Genomic DNA, 15624 nt, shown 5'->3' on the forward strand with positions numbered 1-15624 from the left:
CGGTCAGTGACCAGAGCCCTCATTAGGCCCCTGCATATCAGGGATGTTGTTGACAGTGAAAGGAGAATAAAAGGACAGGCTCTGCATTAATGTGAAGGTGCTTAAAAAATAAGAAAAGGGAAAAAAATGAGAGCTAACAAGAAAAAAGTAACCTGGTCTACAGAACTGAGGGAGCTGTCAATTAGAATCAAGTTACCGTGCAAGTCATCGTAGCCGCTCTTCTCACCTTAAAGGTGCTTAACGAAAGGTGCTTAAAAAAAGGGAGGCAGGCAGATGGCATGGGATTTAAGCTCAAGCGGAGAGTCTGCACAAAAATGAAGGGGAGAGGAGTTGAAATTATAACTAAGAAAATTCTGAATCCAGGGACAAAAAGAGAAAAAAGAAAGGTAATAAGGTTAGGGACTTTCAAAATAAAAAATTATCAGTTGCTGGCAATTTTGAATAAGAAAAACAACAGAAGATAGGTGGGGCATGTCAGTATTATTTATTGTCCTAATAGTCTCTTAACCTTTATAATATTGCCAAATGTAGATACATAGATACAAATACCTAGACAGATAGAGAGAGGTGAAAAGGAACTTTGTTGTCTTTGCAACCTTTTTTCCCCCCACTAGAAAATGTGAAGTATTCTATACCTTGATGGTAGGTTTCCACAGTTTACTGGAATGTTAACAAAATTGTTTGAGTATGCTTCTATCTGTCAGATAAGTGTGCATTGAATGAGAGATGTTTATTGTGCTATTACTTTTAAATCTGATGTTTATAAGCACATTTAATTTCTGTGCACAAGAAGGCATACTAACACCAAACAATAGTGGCATGCTCAAAGCAAGAGATCAAACCTTGAAATCTTACATGTTAATGAGTTATTCAGTTTTCAGAAACTTAAGTTAATAAAAATTGGCAATAAAGCAATAAAGCTCCTTAAAATTCCTTTTGTTCAGGATCCATTGTGTTGATCTTAAGGCTCCATTTGTTCTTCTAAAATGATTGAAGCTGAGATCTCCACCTAGTGGATTTATAGGATTTTACAGGTTTTACAGAAATTCTTGATTTTTTTTCTCTTAGAAAATTAACAGATTTTAAAGACTTCTACTTAAGACCAAGCATAATTGTCAACGAACAGTCTCAAATGGTTGAAATATACCAATATGCATATCAGCTAGACTACAGTTAACAAGCAAAGCTCAACTTTTATTTACATTCCATAATGAAGAAAGCAGATCAGGCACAAATATGAATATATAATCATCTGTGTGGAAAGCAATATTGTAATACCACTAATTGAGATGTGTATAGTAATTTCCATAAAATAAACATCAAGTGTAAATCTGCTCAAGTACTTTTTTCTTCTTCAATCTTTCATTTACTTAAAACTTTTTTTTTAATTGACTTTCTTTTCCAAGACTAGACAAAATTTTTCTTTCCCATATCCCCATCCCTTAAAGAAGAAAACTCATTTGTGTCAAATATATCTTGCGGCTCCATTTTTGATTTTTGCGTTATATTCAAACATGTGCTTTTAGTTCACTGATAACAAAGAGTTGCGAAGGATTTTTTTCTCCCAAACAAAGCATTTGAAATGCATGCAAAAGCTGAAGGAGTTGGTGTGTCCTTTTGAAGAAAGCCAAAGTAGAAAATGATTGTTATTTGAGTTATTTTGTTCACTTTGTTCTGCCTCCAAAGGTGATGTATTAGCATATTCGGCCGATGGTGGATGGTGTATGTGTTAGAGCAGAGTTTCCAGCTTCATTTATTCTTCTAGGAATTAGAGGCACCTCATTTTGTGCCTCAAAACTAAATATCTTTTACCTCTGGGAAGAGCGGAAGTGCTTTGAGTGTCTCTGCTGCCACTGCACCTTCTCTCTGTGCTCTGTCACCGTGATCCGGTCAAATATTTGGAGACTCTCTCAAATCATGCATATTACTGTTTATTTGAATGTCTGCTTCACTAGGAGGTAGTCTACCTTCAGTTTCATGGGAACTCACCATACTCAAACTCTCAGCTGTAATAGGAGCCTCAACAGAGCTTGAACCATGTAATGTAAGGGTTTTACTTTTTCCATTTTCCCAAGTTTCCTGCTTTTCTTTTGTCGTGCCTTTTAAGGTCATCTGTCTGGTCTGTATTAACATACTAGAATTTGCTTTGCTTTTATCAGGCATTTTTTCCTCCTCTTTTCCTACTATTTTTATCTCTAGTGCTTCGATGCCTTCATCTCTGGGCAATGCATTTGTGCCGTCAGTTTCTTTCTCGCTGCTATTGGTTAGATGCCAGATGGCTTGAGTACTAAGAGAAGTACTGATATCCTTGGGAAGTTCCATTCTATTTTGGGATGGAATAAAATTCATCTTCATAAATGCGAGGTTGCCCTTGGACTCTGTTCGAGGAATGAGAGAGGAATCACATATTTCTGTCTTAGGAAGCTTTTTTCCTACATCCGCTCCCCCGTCTGTAATACAATTTTCCATAATCTGATGTGATATTTTAGGTCCTGTCATTAATGTTTTTTCTGCATTCCCAAGTTCTTCCTTACTTGAGTGTTGCACTACATGTTGTAACAGTTGATTCTGATCTACAATGTGTTCGTTGTAGGTGTCAGTCTTGCGGACACGGACAAGGTGTGTTTGATTTTCCAAGGACAGAGAAAACTGGGTTGGCACACTGGTCCCAGATTTGTCCTGCTCCATGTGCTCAGCAGGCTGTATCGCTCCTTGGTCAGTAGCCCTCCTGGAATGGCAGGATGCTAAAACATCACTGCCTGTATCTTCCCAAGAAGCTGGTAGACAACTGGACGCTACCAATGCTGGGCGAGGTGCATCTTCCATTTGCTCAGCTGAGAACTGAGAGTGTGAGTGCCTGTGTTCAGCTACAGTGAGAGTGAGCCCAGGCAACGTGGCTGGGCTGCCATCAGAAATGAGGCCAGGAGGGTGACGGTTGCCTTCCAGGGAGCTCTGATTGACTACAGAGAAGTTGTTAGCACTGGGCATAGGAGCCTTTTTAGTATGTTTTTTGTAAGAGGGGGTCTGATTTGGGGCATGCTTGGGAGGCAGTCTGTTTGAAGTGAGTGCAATATAGTTGTTACTTTCTGGCTGTTGGGGAAAAACTGCAGACGACAGGAGGTTTATTTTGGCTTCTTTCTTAGAAGCTTTAGATAACTTATTAGGCGGTAAAAATACTTGCTTGCATTTTGGAGGGAGTTCCATCGAGGATTTTTCTGGATGGACTCTGGCTTTTCTAAAAGGGCATAAATTTAATTTTATCCTTAAATTTTGCTTTCTAAGTTTCCCTTTGAGATCAGATCGATTGGTTCTCTTTCCTTTCAGAATCTGTGTATCAGGAAGCCATTTTCCTAGTTTGCTTCTCTCTCGCACATTGCTACATTTTTTGAGATTCAAGGTGGTCAGGTGGTCGCTTTGATGTTTCTGCTGTTTTGAACCGGTTGTTGTTTGGCGTGACATCACCAGCCTATTTTTTTCAACTAAACCAGGATCATGGAAGCTAACACTCCTAGGGGAATATGTTTTCTTGATATTTGTTGATAACCCCGATAACTCCACATTGTCCTCACTCATAAGGAATTTTTCTATTGCACTATAAATTTGGATTTGCTCTTTCTTGGACTTTGAATGTTCTCGACGATGTGGCTTCTTTTCTTTCACATAATCTTTAAATTGATCGTAGGGCACATATTTACAGATAAGAGAATTTTTTGGCTGCAAACACCTAGGCCTGCTCCGTTTTAACAGTTCACAAGGATCATCATATTTTGATTCATGTTTTTGTAAGATCTTTTGTACATAGTGCTCCTCAGGCTCATAAGGCTTGGATGATGAGCTTGTAATGAAATGTCGCTGCCTGTGAGGTTGTAAGCCATTGTCTTCTTTTTCTATTGGAAGCTGCCATGATTCATTTGATAAATGCTTTTCAAGACTTTCTCTTGCCAAAGATGAAGCTCGTGTTGCATATCTTCTACTAAATGTGTCACTGCTGATATCTGTGGAACAATAAATGCAGACATTTAACACTGAGCGCAGTCTTATTACCCCAACTGAACAGATGCTTAGAAAGCTTCTCAAAGGTGTAAAAATGATTCCTCTAATTATGGCAATTCTTGAATATTTTCTAATTCTTAGTCAAACCCACGAAGGACATTTGGCAATTTGCTGTGTTTGCAATGGCACTCTCTATGGCCACATTTTAATCAGTTGGGATGCTGACTTAAAAGTTATGGAATTGGAAATAAAAATATTCAGTATTCAAAGGTATACATCTTTTGATTAGTTGTTTGCTGGTTAAGTAGCTTTAAATATTAGTAATACTTAAATCTTTTTCAAATAACCATAGTAATTTTTTCTGCATTCCTTTCTCATTTGGAACTGAACATGAGAAAAAACATAATAAAATATCATAGTGTTCAAGTTGAAAGTTTCAACAACAAAAGAAAAATGCTTATCATAATCTTGGATCCATCAAAGCAGAGATCATACCTGTTTTATGATCTCAACACTTAATACGGTATTTGTTAAACATTTGTTAAATGAATAAGTATTTTAGAATATGGCCTGCTCTATGTTACAAAAATCTCTGTCTGGGATTTTTACAAAGTATAGGTTAATAATACATGTTAAATAATATTAATGACAAAAACATATACTAAGAGCCAGGCATTGTATTAAATATTGTACATTCATTATCTCATTTAATAATCACAAGAACCCTGACCTATTGGACAAATCCTATTACCCTATCACTTTTACAAATGTAAAAACAAGCTTAGGGAGGTTAAATGTTTTCCCCCAGGCACATGCCCGTAAAATGACATGGACAGAACTTGACCCTGGTCTGTTTGATGCTAAATCTTGTCCTCTTAACTACATTGCATATTACATTTAAAATTGCATCTTATTAGTGGACTTTCTCAATATTGTGAAATTGTTTGTTTTATCCAGACAAAGAAAGAATTATTTCTGTTCAATGATAGAAAGGAAGAGGTGAACCAAGCCTCAGAATAGCATTTAATATTATCCAAGATCTGCTTCAACTTTCTGGGTGACCTTGGAGAAGCCACTTACTCTCTGGATAGCAGAAGATTAGACTAGATGGAAACTTTATGTGGATATAACTTTCTGTGGGTATAAAATTTATGTGGGTGTAAAATTATTCTGAGGAAAGAATGCGTAGCTTTTATCAGATTCTAACAGAGTTCTGTGACTCAGAGATAAATATGAAGAGCTATATGATGAGAGCACAGATAACGTCCCCCCTACCCCTGAAACACTGGCTCTGTGCTTCCCAGTCAGAAGGCATCATCAGAGTGACACTGACATCGGTTCTGGAGCTAGTATGGTCTTGGTTGATTTCTCCTCAAATACCTGTCCTCTCCAGCTGCAGTACAATGCCTGGCATGTAGCAGAATTTCAAATGTTTCTTAAAAGTGCATCAGTTTGACCAACCTGTGTTCTGTGTGTGAGGCAAGGGCCTAGGTTTTAAATGGTTAAGGGGCCCTATTCCCTTCAGTGTAGGATTTTCCCACAGGGAAGTTAAGGCATTGGGCACAGCTAAAATGAAACATGTGCCTAAGGTATGATTCTATTGAAAAGCTAATAAGTTAAACCAATCTGATCTGGCTATTATGGCAAATGTTTATTTCCTTGGCCATTCCTCTTTTGAGTCAAATCAGCAATCGCCAGAAACTGGTAAAAACTGCAGTCTGGGTATGCAATAGAATAAATTCACATCCTGCCTTATGCTACACATGAAATAACATACAGTTTCATTCTTTTCCAACGGTCCCCAAATCCATCTTAGGGCCTGATCCTCATGGTAAGCATGCCTGGGTGCAGTACCTCTGTCATTCACATTCTGAGAGAAAGCTCTGCTTGTTGTAATCCAATTCAAGTAGATGGCAGGAACCTCTTTACAGAGCAGCTGTCAAAGTTTTCAATGCTGAGCCTGAAAGCATCGCCTTACTATTCAGGGAGGAAAAGGAAGACATTTAATTCATTGCCTCCACCTAGATATTGACATCACCCATGTACAGTGGGTAGATGTCACGGCCAGATTCGCTTGGCTCCCAACATGGGACAATGAATTAAGTCCTGACTTTCCCTGGACTGGGAAGTTATCATCCCTGACAGCTCAGCAAGCAAAGTATGTGTCTTGACATCATTCCTGAAATGAATCACTAGCATTAGAAGGCCCATTCTTCTAACATGTCATGCTCTGGGAAGGTTGCTTACTGCAGAATTGGCATTAGAGCTCGAAAGATGTTAGTATGGAAGCCGATCCTCAGCCTTCCATAAATCTTAACAGCACTATAGCTATTTAAAAAGGTTCTTTTATTTTTTTTTAACATTGTTCAATGTTGGATCACAAAATTCACTTTACAGCAAGCACAAGATGTACTCTCAGCTCCTGAGGGTGGGGAATCTCCACCTATACCTCGCCCCAAACTCGCACACACACACACAAAGTTTATGGAAAAGGAATAGACGGGCGCTACAGTGATTTTTATTCTCCTGTTGAAGAAATTAAAAGAGGCTACCTCTTTCAGAGGGATTTAAACAGAGAGCGATTTTCTAAAACAAGACAACTCACCTATTGTTCTTCTTACATGCTGTGGCAGAGTTTGAGGTTGGACTCCCCCAGGCTCAAGGTTCCTTGGACTTTCAACTCTCTTTGGACAGTATCTTGTAAGTAAGCCTGCTTCATTAAAAGCTGCCATATTCCCGGGAGGCTCTGAATATCCTGACTGCAGCAACCTGCCACCAAGGCAGGCACGAGTGCTGCCTGCTTCATGGTCCTTCCCTTCCAGGTTTCTAAATGACCCGGCAGGGGCTGTGGACTCAGAGGTCTGTGCTGCTTGATGGCTGTTTTCCTGGAAAAGTGACATTTCCTTTCTGGACCCCACAATGGACATGACCTTTATCTCGTTTTCCTGAGTTAAGTGGCAGTTACAGTACCCCTTAGCGTGGTGATTTCTTGCCTCATGAGCACACAGGGATTCACCAAAGGTTCTGCAACAAAGCTTTCCTGATGTGTGTTCATTTACTTTGCCTTGTTGGAGTTTCCAGTTAAATACAACTAAACCTAGGCAAGTGAGACCAACAGCTCCTGTGACAAACAGAAAGACCATTAAAAGATAACATCATAGGAAGAAACATATAAATCACCACATGTGAAGTCCACAAATATCAGGGTTAATGGCCTAAAAGGACATAGGAATGGGTGGGAGGTCTATCACCATGTGGAAAAAGAGCAGTTCAGACAGAGGCTATACTATTGACACATTCTGTTTTCTAATTTGAACTTTTTTTGTGTGTGTCTATTAAAATGATAAGAAATAATACCATCTGGAATGTCTTTTGTTAAATAATAGAAGTTGTTTTGGTTTTTTCCCCCCATGGACTGAAATTCACTCAAGATAAAATAATTCATGCATTAGAATTCTTTTCCTGCCTATGGGAAATCAGTTTAATTCCAAATTTCCTATTTCTTAATCCCGTAGTCAATCCCCAAAATAGTCCATATTTAATATATATGCTGAAATTATCATATACCACATCCCTTCCTCAAAAAGAAAAATTGATTTTACATGGTATTGATATCTTTTGAGCGCACCTGAAAATTCACCCCCTAGCTCAATGTACCTCCTTGGCTTCCTATCATAAAGGCCAAACTCCTTGTCATCCAAGGCTTGGTGTGATCTGGCTATAACCTCTCTTTTTAGCCTTGTGTTTCACCATATTTCAGATTCAAACACTATGCTTCAAACTATCCAATTCATTAGTCTAAAAATATACTTCTAAGCCTTTGTGCATGCTCTTAGGGATGCTTATAACACTTTCTCCTCTCTCTGTTAATGTGAATTTTATCTACCCTCTCAACTCTAAATCCACACCTCCAAATTCTTTTTCTCAGTCTTGCAAAGATCATTCCCTTCTACGAAGGTCCACAACAATATGATTAACACCTAAGTTTAGAATGCCTGGTACTATCATTTCCTGTTCTGTGTAGGTATAGTTTATCTTCTGAATAAAATCGCAAAGGCAGTGTTTCTCAAACTCAGGCTCAGAGTCTAACATGTTTCTACCTTGCTGTTTCCCATCTTCATAAATGACATCATCAATCACCTAGATGTTTAAACCTCAACTCCCTCCATATCACAGTCATTTCCTTTTTATCTTAGCATCTAAAACAATATAAAATTATTCTGTTCACTTATTAATTTTCTTGTTCACTGTCTGCCCTTCCCTGCTAGAATGAAGCACTGTGAGAAAATGGACACTTTTGGTTTTATTAAAAAATGTATCTCCAGTGCTCAAGACTCTCGCACAGAGGAGGCACTCCAGAAATGTTTATTGAATATTAAATAAACATAAAGAATTCTGTTTATGAATTCTAATAATGAAAACTGATGAGTGGTCTAATCTTACAAATCTCCAAAATGGCAATCAGGGAGACGTGGTGTCAGTATTGACTGATTTACAAACAATGTGTTCTAAGTCCAGCTCTGCGTGTAAACTTTGTGTGACCTTGGGCAGGACAGTTCCCCCAGAGAATTCAGAATGAGTGATATAAGATGTGAATGAGATGATATCAACAATCTAGACTCATTGGTTGGCCGTATCTTGCCTGGTTCTCTCCACTACAGACAACTTTAATGAAAATGTGATGATATATTTTGAACTTGAAAGAAAAATGAAGATTTCAGACATGGTTGTTTCATTTTTTTCTGTTAAAAATAAAGATTAAACAAAAATAATGATGGTTTCTAGTAAAATCCTCCAAATTTTGTATAGTTCACTAAATCTTGAGGTCTTATAAGTTCCATTCAATTTATTTGACAACAATAAATCTTGGAGAGTGCTATAACATATTGAAATAATTTAATTTCTATTAAAGACACAGTGTTTTTTAAAAGTGGTACCAAAAATTAGATCAGAATATTGTTATTGCTAGGTCTTAGAGTTTTATTTATTTCCAATGAGGGCTTTGGATTTTAAGTGTTTAAAATGTATGAAAATAATAAATTTTTGGAAATACTGCCTCCCTTGTGTCGAATAAGGAAACAGGATTCAGAGCCTTATTCTCCCAATTTTCTGGGGCAAATTTTCTAACCTCTCTGAGCCTTATTTTATTCCTCTTCCAAATGGGGATAATTAATAACATCCAGAGATTAAGTGATATAATATATGAGACATGTTTAATACAGTGTTTTGATAGACTAAGGCTGAATGAATGATCATTGTGGCTTATGCCAACGACAATTGCCGGTGCTGTTGTTTGGGTTTTGTATTGCCCTGTTAGGTCCTACGACACTCAAGCTGTTAGGTAAAAAAAAAAAAAAAAAAAAAAAAAAAAATTCCCAAAAGCAAACTGGGGAGAAAATACTTTGTATGGTTGAGGCAGGTACTAAACCAAACAGCAAAGGAAAGAAGGACCTAAATGTTCTTAAATATATGCATCAGCCACTGAAATGGGAGTAGGCATAATCCGACTGCAGAATAAAGTTTCCCCTCTATTTGTGTCTAATTGGCAAGGGGAGCATCATCGACGTTAGAGCTTTGTCTGTATCGCATTACCAGTTAGGTATGGTCGTTTTTTGTTTGTGCAGAGAGAAAAAGCAGCAAATGAAGCTTGTAGGCAGACTGAACGAGCTATTAAGAAGATGGTTGAATTTTCATTGCCATGGGCATTGTTGCTATTTTTAAAAACTGTTCTGACAATCTCCCTGAGTTGGAAAAACAAAACAAAATAAAAAGCAAAATTAATGATAAATTCTTATTGAAGTATTGGAAATGCATTACAGCTTCTTGAAAGCTTTCTATTTTTATCCATCAGGTCACAGAATAAGCAGTTCAAGATGTCAGTGTTTGGTGCCAAATAACCACTTATCAGTTTTAAATTAACTGAACGTGATTATTTATATTATTTTGAATTGTTGTGTTTATCTATAGCTGAAGAAGAAAATGGAATCAGAGGCCAAATTAGAGGTCGGAGTCTTTTTGCTGTTATCTAGAGGTATACGCAAGTGACCACAGTTTGACTGCAGGAGGAGCAGAATCTTAATGGAATAAACTGAATAAACTGAGGCCAGAAGTCAGAGCTGTTAGAAGAAGAATCGCTTTCAAAAACAGTATTTTTAACAATGACTCAATGAAAGATACATTATGATGATAAACTCTCACACTACAACCCAACATGTCATAGTTTTATTTATAGTTTTATTTATAATTTATCAGAAGGTATTCATGCATAGTAAGCTTCCTATCATTTTGACAAAATCTTTGGAGTCTTTAGAATTTCTATCTTTCTCTACACTAATGCAGAGTTGTTAACTTAGCAAAATCTTTTCTGATAATAGATGTAAAAGATACCTAAAAGATATTGAAAATTACCCTATTATAATATTTCCAAAACAATGTCCTACAAAACATAATTCAGTAAAATCCTTGTGACAAAGAGGGTTTATGGTCAATAAGTTTGAGAAATATTATTATTGAGAAATATTATTTCTTCCTCTTAGATGCATAATGCTCATTAGCAAATGAAAGGCAATGAGAAATTCTGCTGTGAAGAAGCCTGTTTCACTTTGTTTAATCCAACATTGCCCAAATCTATTTGAACCCCACAACATATTGCTTGTATGTGAATCTGTGTTTCTTTTTATGCAATATCTATTAATTATCTCCTAGAACTAGTATTCTAAGAAGCACATTAAAAAAAAAGCTATCTCTGTCCTATTGTTTCATCTTTCACAGTAAATTATTTCTTAGCACATATAATTACTGACATAGCTGCCCAGGTTTTGAAACAATTTATCTTTCTGAGAGGATTTGAATTGACTTTCAAATGAGTTTGAAAAACTAGTGGTAGTTCCTTTGCCTAGACCTGATGCTGGTCTCCATCTCTCCTGATTACAGGTCTAACTTAGAAGTTAGACACCTGATGTTCAATTAATTTGCTGGAAATCTGCTATGGAATGATTATTTATAGTACATATTCAAAATACATAATTTCATTCCTGGATGTGAGCCTCTGGTCTTCCAGCTTTGAGGAACCCTTCTCCCAGCACACATGCACGCGCATGTGCACACACACATGCAATTCTCATCACCATGGTTACCACAGGTGCAGAGAATTTTACCATGCACTGCAAGCATAGGGGGAAACACATATTGAGGTAAATAACACAAGAAATCTCATGCAGATCTGCTCTTCTGCTAATGACACCAAGGATCACTTTATACTATTCATTCAGTTAGATGGAATGGCAGCTGATACATAATTTAAATTTTTTTAACAACCATAGAAAATTTGAAGGGTTGAATATTATCTTCTCCTTAGTCTGTGAAGGGATGGGCCAGGTTTTTGAAAGAGACAAACAGAAATGTTAGAAGTCAAATCCCCAAACAGGAGGAAACCAAGGCACAGAGAGGTCAAGTGACTTGCCCGAAGTCACACAACAAGTAAAAGCAGAGCAAGGATTCAAACCTGGGCAATCCAACTTCAGAGCTCATGCATTTCATCACTCTACTCTACAACCACCATAGAAGTAGGTTGCATATGATTGTCATAATAGCACCTCCTCACGCACTTGCTAAGCCCACTGGTTCTCACTACAACACAGAGAGGCACACATATATGGGTGCCTTGAAGAAAGAAGTAATCTATGTCTCATAGCATTTTTTAATCCCTAACTCCTTCCATCTTAACGAATGCACCAGTGCTTTTCAACTTATGGACAATTGATAAACTGTAGATACTATTCCCTCATTATGAACAAGAATGCTGAAGTCTACACAGCAATTTCACTTGTTCAGGATCACAGTGATAGTTATACCAGGGATAGAGCTCTTGAATTCTGGTGCACTCATTTTCTTTATGTCAGACAGCTTTTCTGCAACAGGAAATTCTTGCAACCTGTGCCAAATCAGCTAACATCCTCCTACATCTACAGATACATCCCTTCCCCTACCCTTCCACAAGCCCTGGCAAATTTTTCCAATTGCCCGGGAAAGGCATCACTTAGTGTACGTCAAGAATATGGACAAGAGGAGGGAGAAGAGGAGGGTACGCTTCTTCCTGGCCTACCTGCAAAGCCCAGGACAGTCAGCAGGGCCACATCCTGCCCTGGGAGGAGGGGGCTTCTGTCCTTTAGAACCAGAGTGAGGTTGGAAGCCTTGGGATCGCAGTTGGTGTCCGACAGCCTTAACACACTCTTTGCACCAGCCCCAGCTGTGGCAGGTGGCTGACAATGTAGGGCTTTGGCATTTCTGAGCTTGTGAGCAGAAGACATAACGTAGTTTCTTAAAAACCGAGCAAGGGGGTAGAGATCACAAGTACAGCTCCACTGGTTCTTATCTAAGCTCAGGAGGATTAAGTGCTTCAGCGGAGTGAAAACATCTGGCATTTGGGCCAACCGATTTCGGGAAAGGTCCACTTCCTGTAGTTGAGGCAGGAACCGGAAGGCATCTTTCCCAATGTAGGAAATAAAATTGTTAGATAAATCCAGATGCCTGAGACTGCGGAGATTTGTGCCTCCAAAAGAACTGTCTGTCAGATTAGTGATCTGATTCCCATCCAGCTGGAGCCGGGTCAGGCCCCTGGTGTTCCTGAACCAGGATCCTCGCAGGGTCCGGAGGGCGTTATTGCTAAGCACCAGCACCCGCAGGCTGTGAAGCTTGCTGAAGGTGTGATCCGTGAGCGCAGAGCTGGATATCTGGTTGTGCTCCAGCAGCAACGTCTGCAACTTTGAAAGGCCATAGAGGGCATCTTCCTGCACATCCTCAATGCCATTTCTGCTCAAGGAGAGCAGGGCAAGATTAAACAGGAGAGACAGATTTGTGCTCTCTATAGAGGAGAGGGATCCATCAGTGATGATCAAAACTCTTGTGGTCACAGGGGCTGCTGTGGGGAAGAAAAGCACAGACTGGAAGCAAGACACAAGTGGGAGGGGAGTGCGGTGGAGAGCAGAGATAATCAATACTCTCTGGAGAAATCTGATCACCTGGGTGAGAACAATAAACAAAATGAAAACAAGTCTCTGATTTCTCAGTTTAAGGGGAAGCCAGGCTCTTTATCAGAATGATGGATTTTTATATTCTTTGTTGCTATGACATGTTTATTTGAGAACATAAACCCATCTGTTCCTTTACGTCAAAGTTAATTCATTGTTTAGGATTATTGTCACTGGTTTTTTTGAAGGTGGTTTTTCAGGCTGCTTCTCAGTGAGCCTGTGTGCACTGACCTGCCCGAGCCCTACTAGCCCAGTACAGGTTCACCAAAAAGCCGAGCCTGTGTCTGAGCTTGCTAACCAGTTTCCCACTAGCAATGCATATTTATGCTGTGAACTCAGTCATCTTTTTCCTCAAACATAAAGGTATGGGTTGAGGCTGGGAAGGGCGGTCGTGGGGGAGGGAGTGAGAAGCAGCGCTGTCTTCTGCTTTTTAGCTCCAGGCTAAAAGTTGGCGACTTGGTAAGCATCTATATTCTCTGCAGACAACCCGAGGATCTGTCGGTGGGGTTCTCATTATAGCCGGGGCCATCTCGGCCTCCTGTCTAATATCTGTTCCCTCCAATGAAGTCCATCATGTGATGACAGGTGGTACACAGGGCTTCCAACTGTTAAATCCCTTCACCATAATCACCTCAGAGCTATCACTGCACTGTCATTAGAAATCAAAGCATTTTAACTCAATAAAGATATATTATAATCAGGAGTTATTGTAACACATCTTTCTCATGCTAAAATTGTTTTGACTGCAAATGACAGTGTCATAAGGATAGAAGAGTCCATTGTCCCTGGGAGGTCTACAGGTGATATTAGAACAATCAACCATGAGGGAAGCAAGTCACAATTCCCTTATGAAATGCAGACTGCATCACTGAAACAAAGAGATTTTTAAAATGTAAAAGACAAAGGATTTCACGGCACCTTCTTTGTAAGAATTGCTCCCATCTCTACTGCACAAGCAAGCTTAAATCATGGTATTAAAAAAAATATTTATTACTGATTATTTGAATTCTAGTCATTCTGGCCAGTTAGGCACTTTGTCTCATCATTTTTTTAATGAGTTGAAGGAGTTTTGTCTTTATGGATCCCCAGTCCTCTAGGGATTTGTCAACTTTAAGGGAATAGACTATTGTTTCTGTCAATTACTTCCTGTCTAGGACTAGACAGACATTCTACTCAGGTCATCCATTTACTTCTTTGTGTTTTTGAGATTTAACCTCACAATTTTGGTATTCTGTAAATGAGAAGGAAGCTACAGAGGTGCAGCAATGTAAATGAGTAATATTTGTTTCTTATAGACATCTGCTATCTCTGGGCAAAAAAATATGTATAATAAAGTTAAGAATTTAACTTAAAGTTGAAAGGGTGGAAGTTTAGTGTTTAAATGTGTTCAGTACTGATTGGAAACAGTGTACAACCAACTAGCCTTGAAGCTGTCTCTCTCCTGTCAGGGATGACAATAGCAACTACCTCTTAATTCCCTTAAAGTTGTAGGATTTTAGAAATGAAAGAAATCATCATCTTCTTCTTCATCTTAACTCAAGCTTATTTCTGAAAAATTTTCATTGGTAGATTTTATAACTTGTTTATCTCTTCTTAGATATCAGGATGTAAATCACATTCTCCTCAAATTTGTTAATAAGGTGTCTTATTAAATTGTTGACTTAAGCAAGCAATATGTAATGAATACAGGCAGTATCTTGTTAGCATTTCTACAGCTCATTTACCATCAGTAAAAAAAACTAGACTTTCAAAATTAGGTGCACTTTGATGATAATCTATTTTTCTGGTATATCACTTAATGTTCCTAATCTATTTTTCTGGCGTATCACTTAATGTTCCTAATGCTGAACAATTGCATTTCAGGTTTCTGATTCATTGATATTTTTCCTGGCCAATGGTAGAGTTCAAATTTGTACAAAGTGTGAACAAAAATATAATTTAAGTAATCTATTTCTTCCTTTTATATAAAAAGTGTAGCTGCATGAAAAGGTAGTATTCTCCTGTAATAGTGAAATGTCGTAATTACCTTGGAAAGTTTTTAGTTTTGGCTGAGACCACCAGGAACAGGAAAATAACATAATGCTACCAGTCTTCAGTCCCTGGGAATGATTTGCTCTTTAAAAATTTACCTTTTTAGGCTGAGCCCAGAAAGCAGTCAGTACAACGAAAAGCATGACAATGAATTTGCCAGGCACACTGAACACAGCTTTTTAGAGTTATTGGTGTTATTACCTACTATATAGGTTAACTGGTGACAGAGAGTTACGTCTTTGGTGCACACTGAACATGACGCAGGGCAAGCCGCCGCCAACCGCAGCATGATGGCAGAGAGTATGAGCCATCCCCCTGAAAGGAAAGTAGAGGATAATGCACATCATAATGTTGATATTTATTATCCATCATTTCAGTACATTTAGCTCCTGAGGTATTTTGGTGATATTTGCCTTTCAATGAGCACCTTGGGTTCCACAAGATGCCAGATAAATGGCTAGAATCCTTAATTTGTATAGAATTTAAACCAAACTGTTAAAGCATTTGACTGGAAATTCAGAGAGCTCACATCCAGGACACACTCATTACTATGGATTATGAAAAGATTAAG

General features: G+C 38.4%; 2 protein-coding genes across 2 annotated transcripts in view; one reads left to right on the plus strand and one right to left on the minus strand.

Moving 5' to 3' along the window:
- TNNI3K (TNNI3 interacting kinase) overlaps nt 1-15624 on the plus strand; it is a 294113-nt gene that overhangs the window by 217260 nt on the left and 61229 nt on the right. The gene's annotated exons all lie outside the window — the stretch shown is intronic.
- LRRC53 (leucine rich repeat containing 53) lies at nt 1523-15342 on the minus strand. Its single transcript, XM_054566838.1, is given in 6 exon segments — nt 1523-1727; nt 1729-1799; nt 1801-3995; nt 6599-7114; nt 12098-12913; nt 15255-15342. Coding segments are annotated over 6 exon segments (3891 nt in total).

This window comes from Pteronotus mesoamericanus, unplaced genomic scaffold (genome assembly GCF_021234165.1).
Source record: "Pteronotus mesoamericanus isolate MK-2021 breed Mesoamerican mustached bat unplaced genomic scaffold, CSHL_Meso_final contig_181, whole genome shotgun sequence".
Taxonomy (NCBI): Eukaryota; Metazoa; Chordata; class Mammalia; order Chiroptera; family Mormoopidae; genus Pteronotus; species Pteronotus mesoamericanus.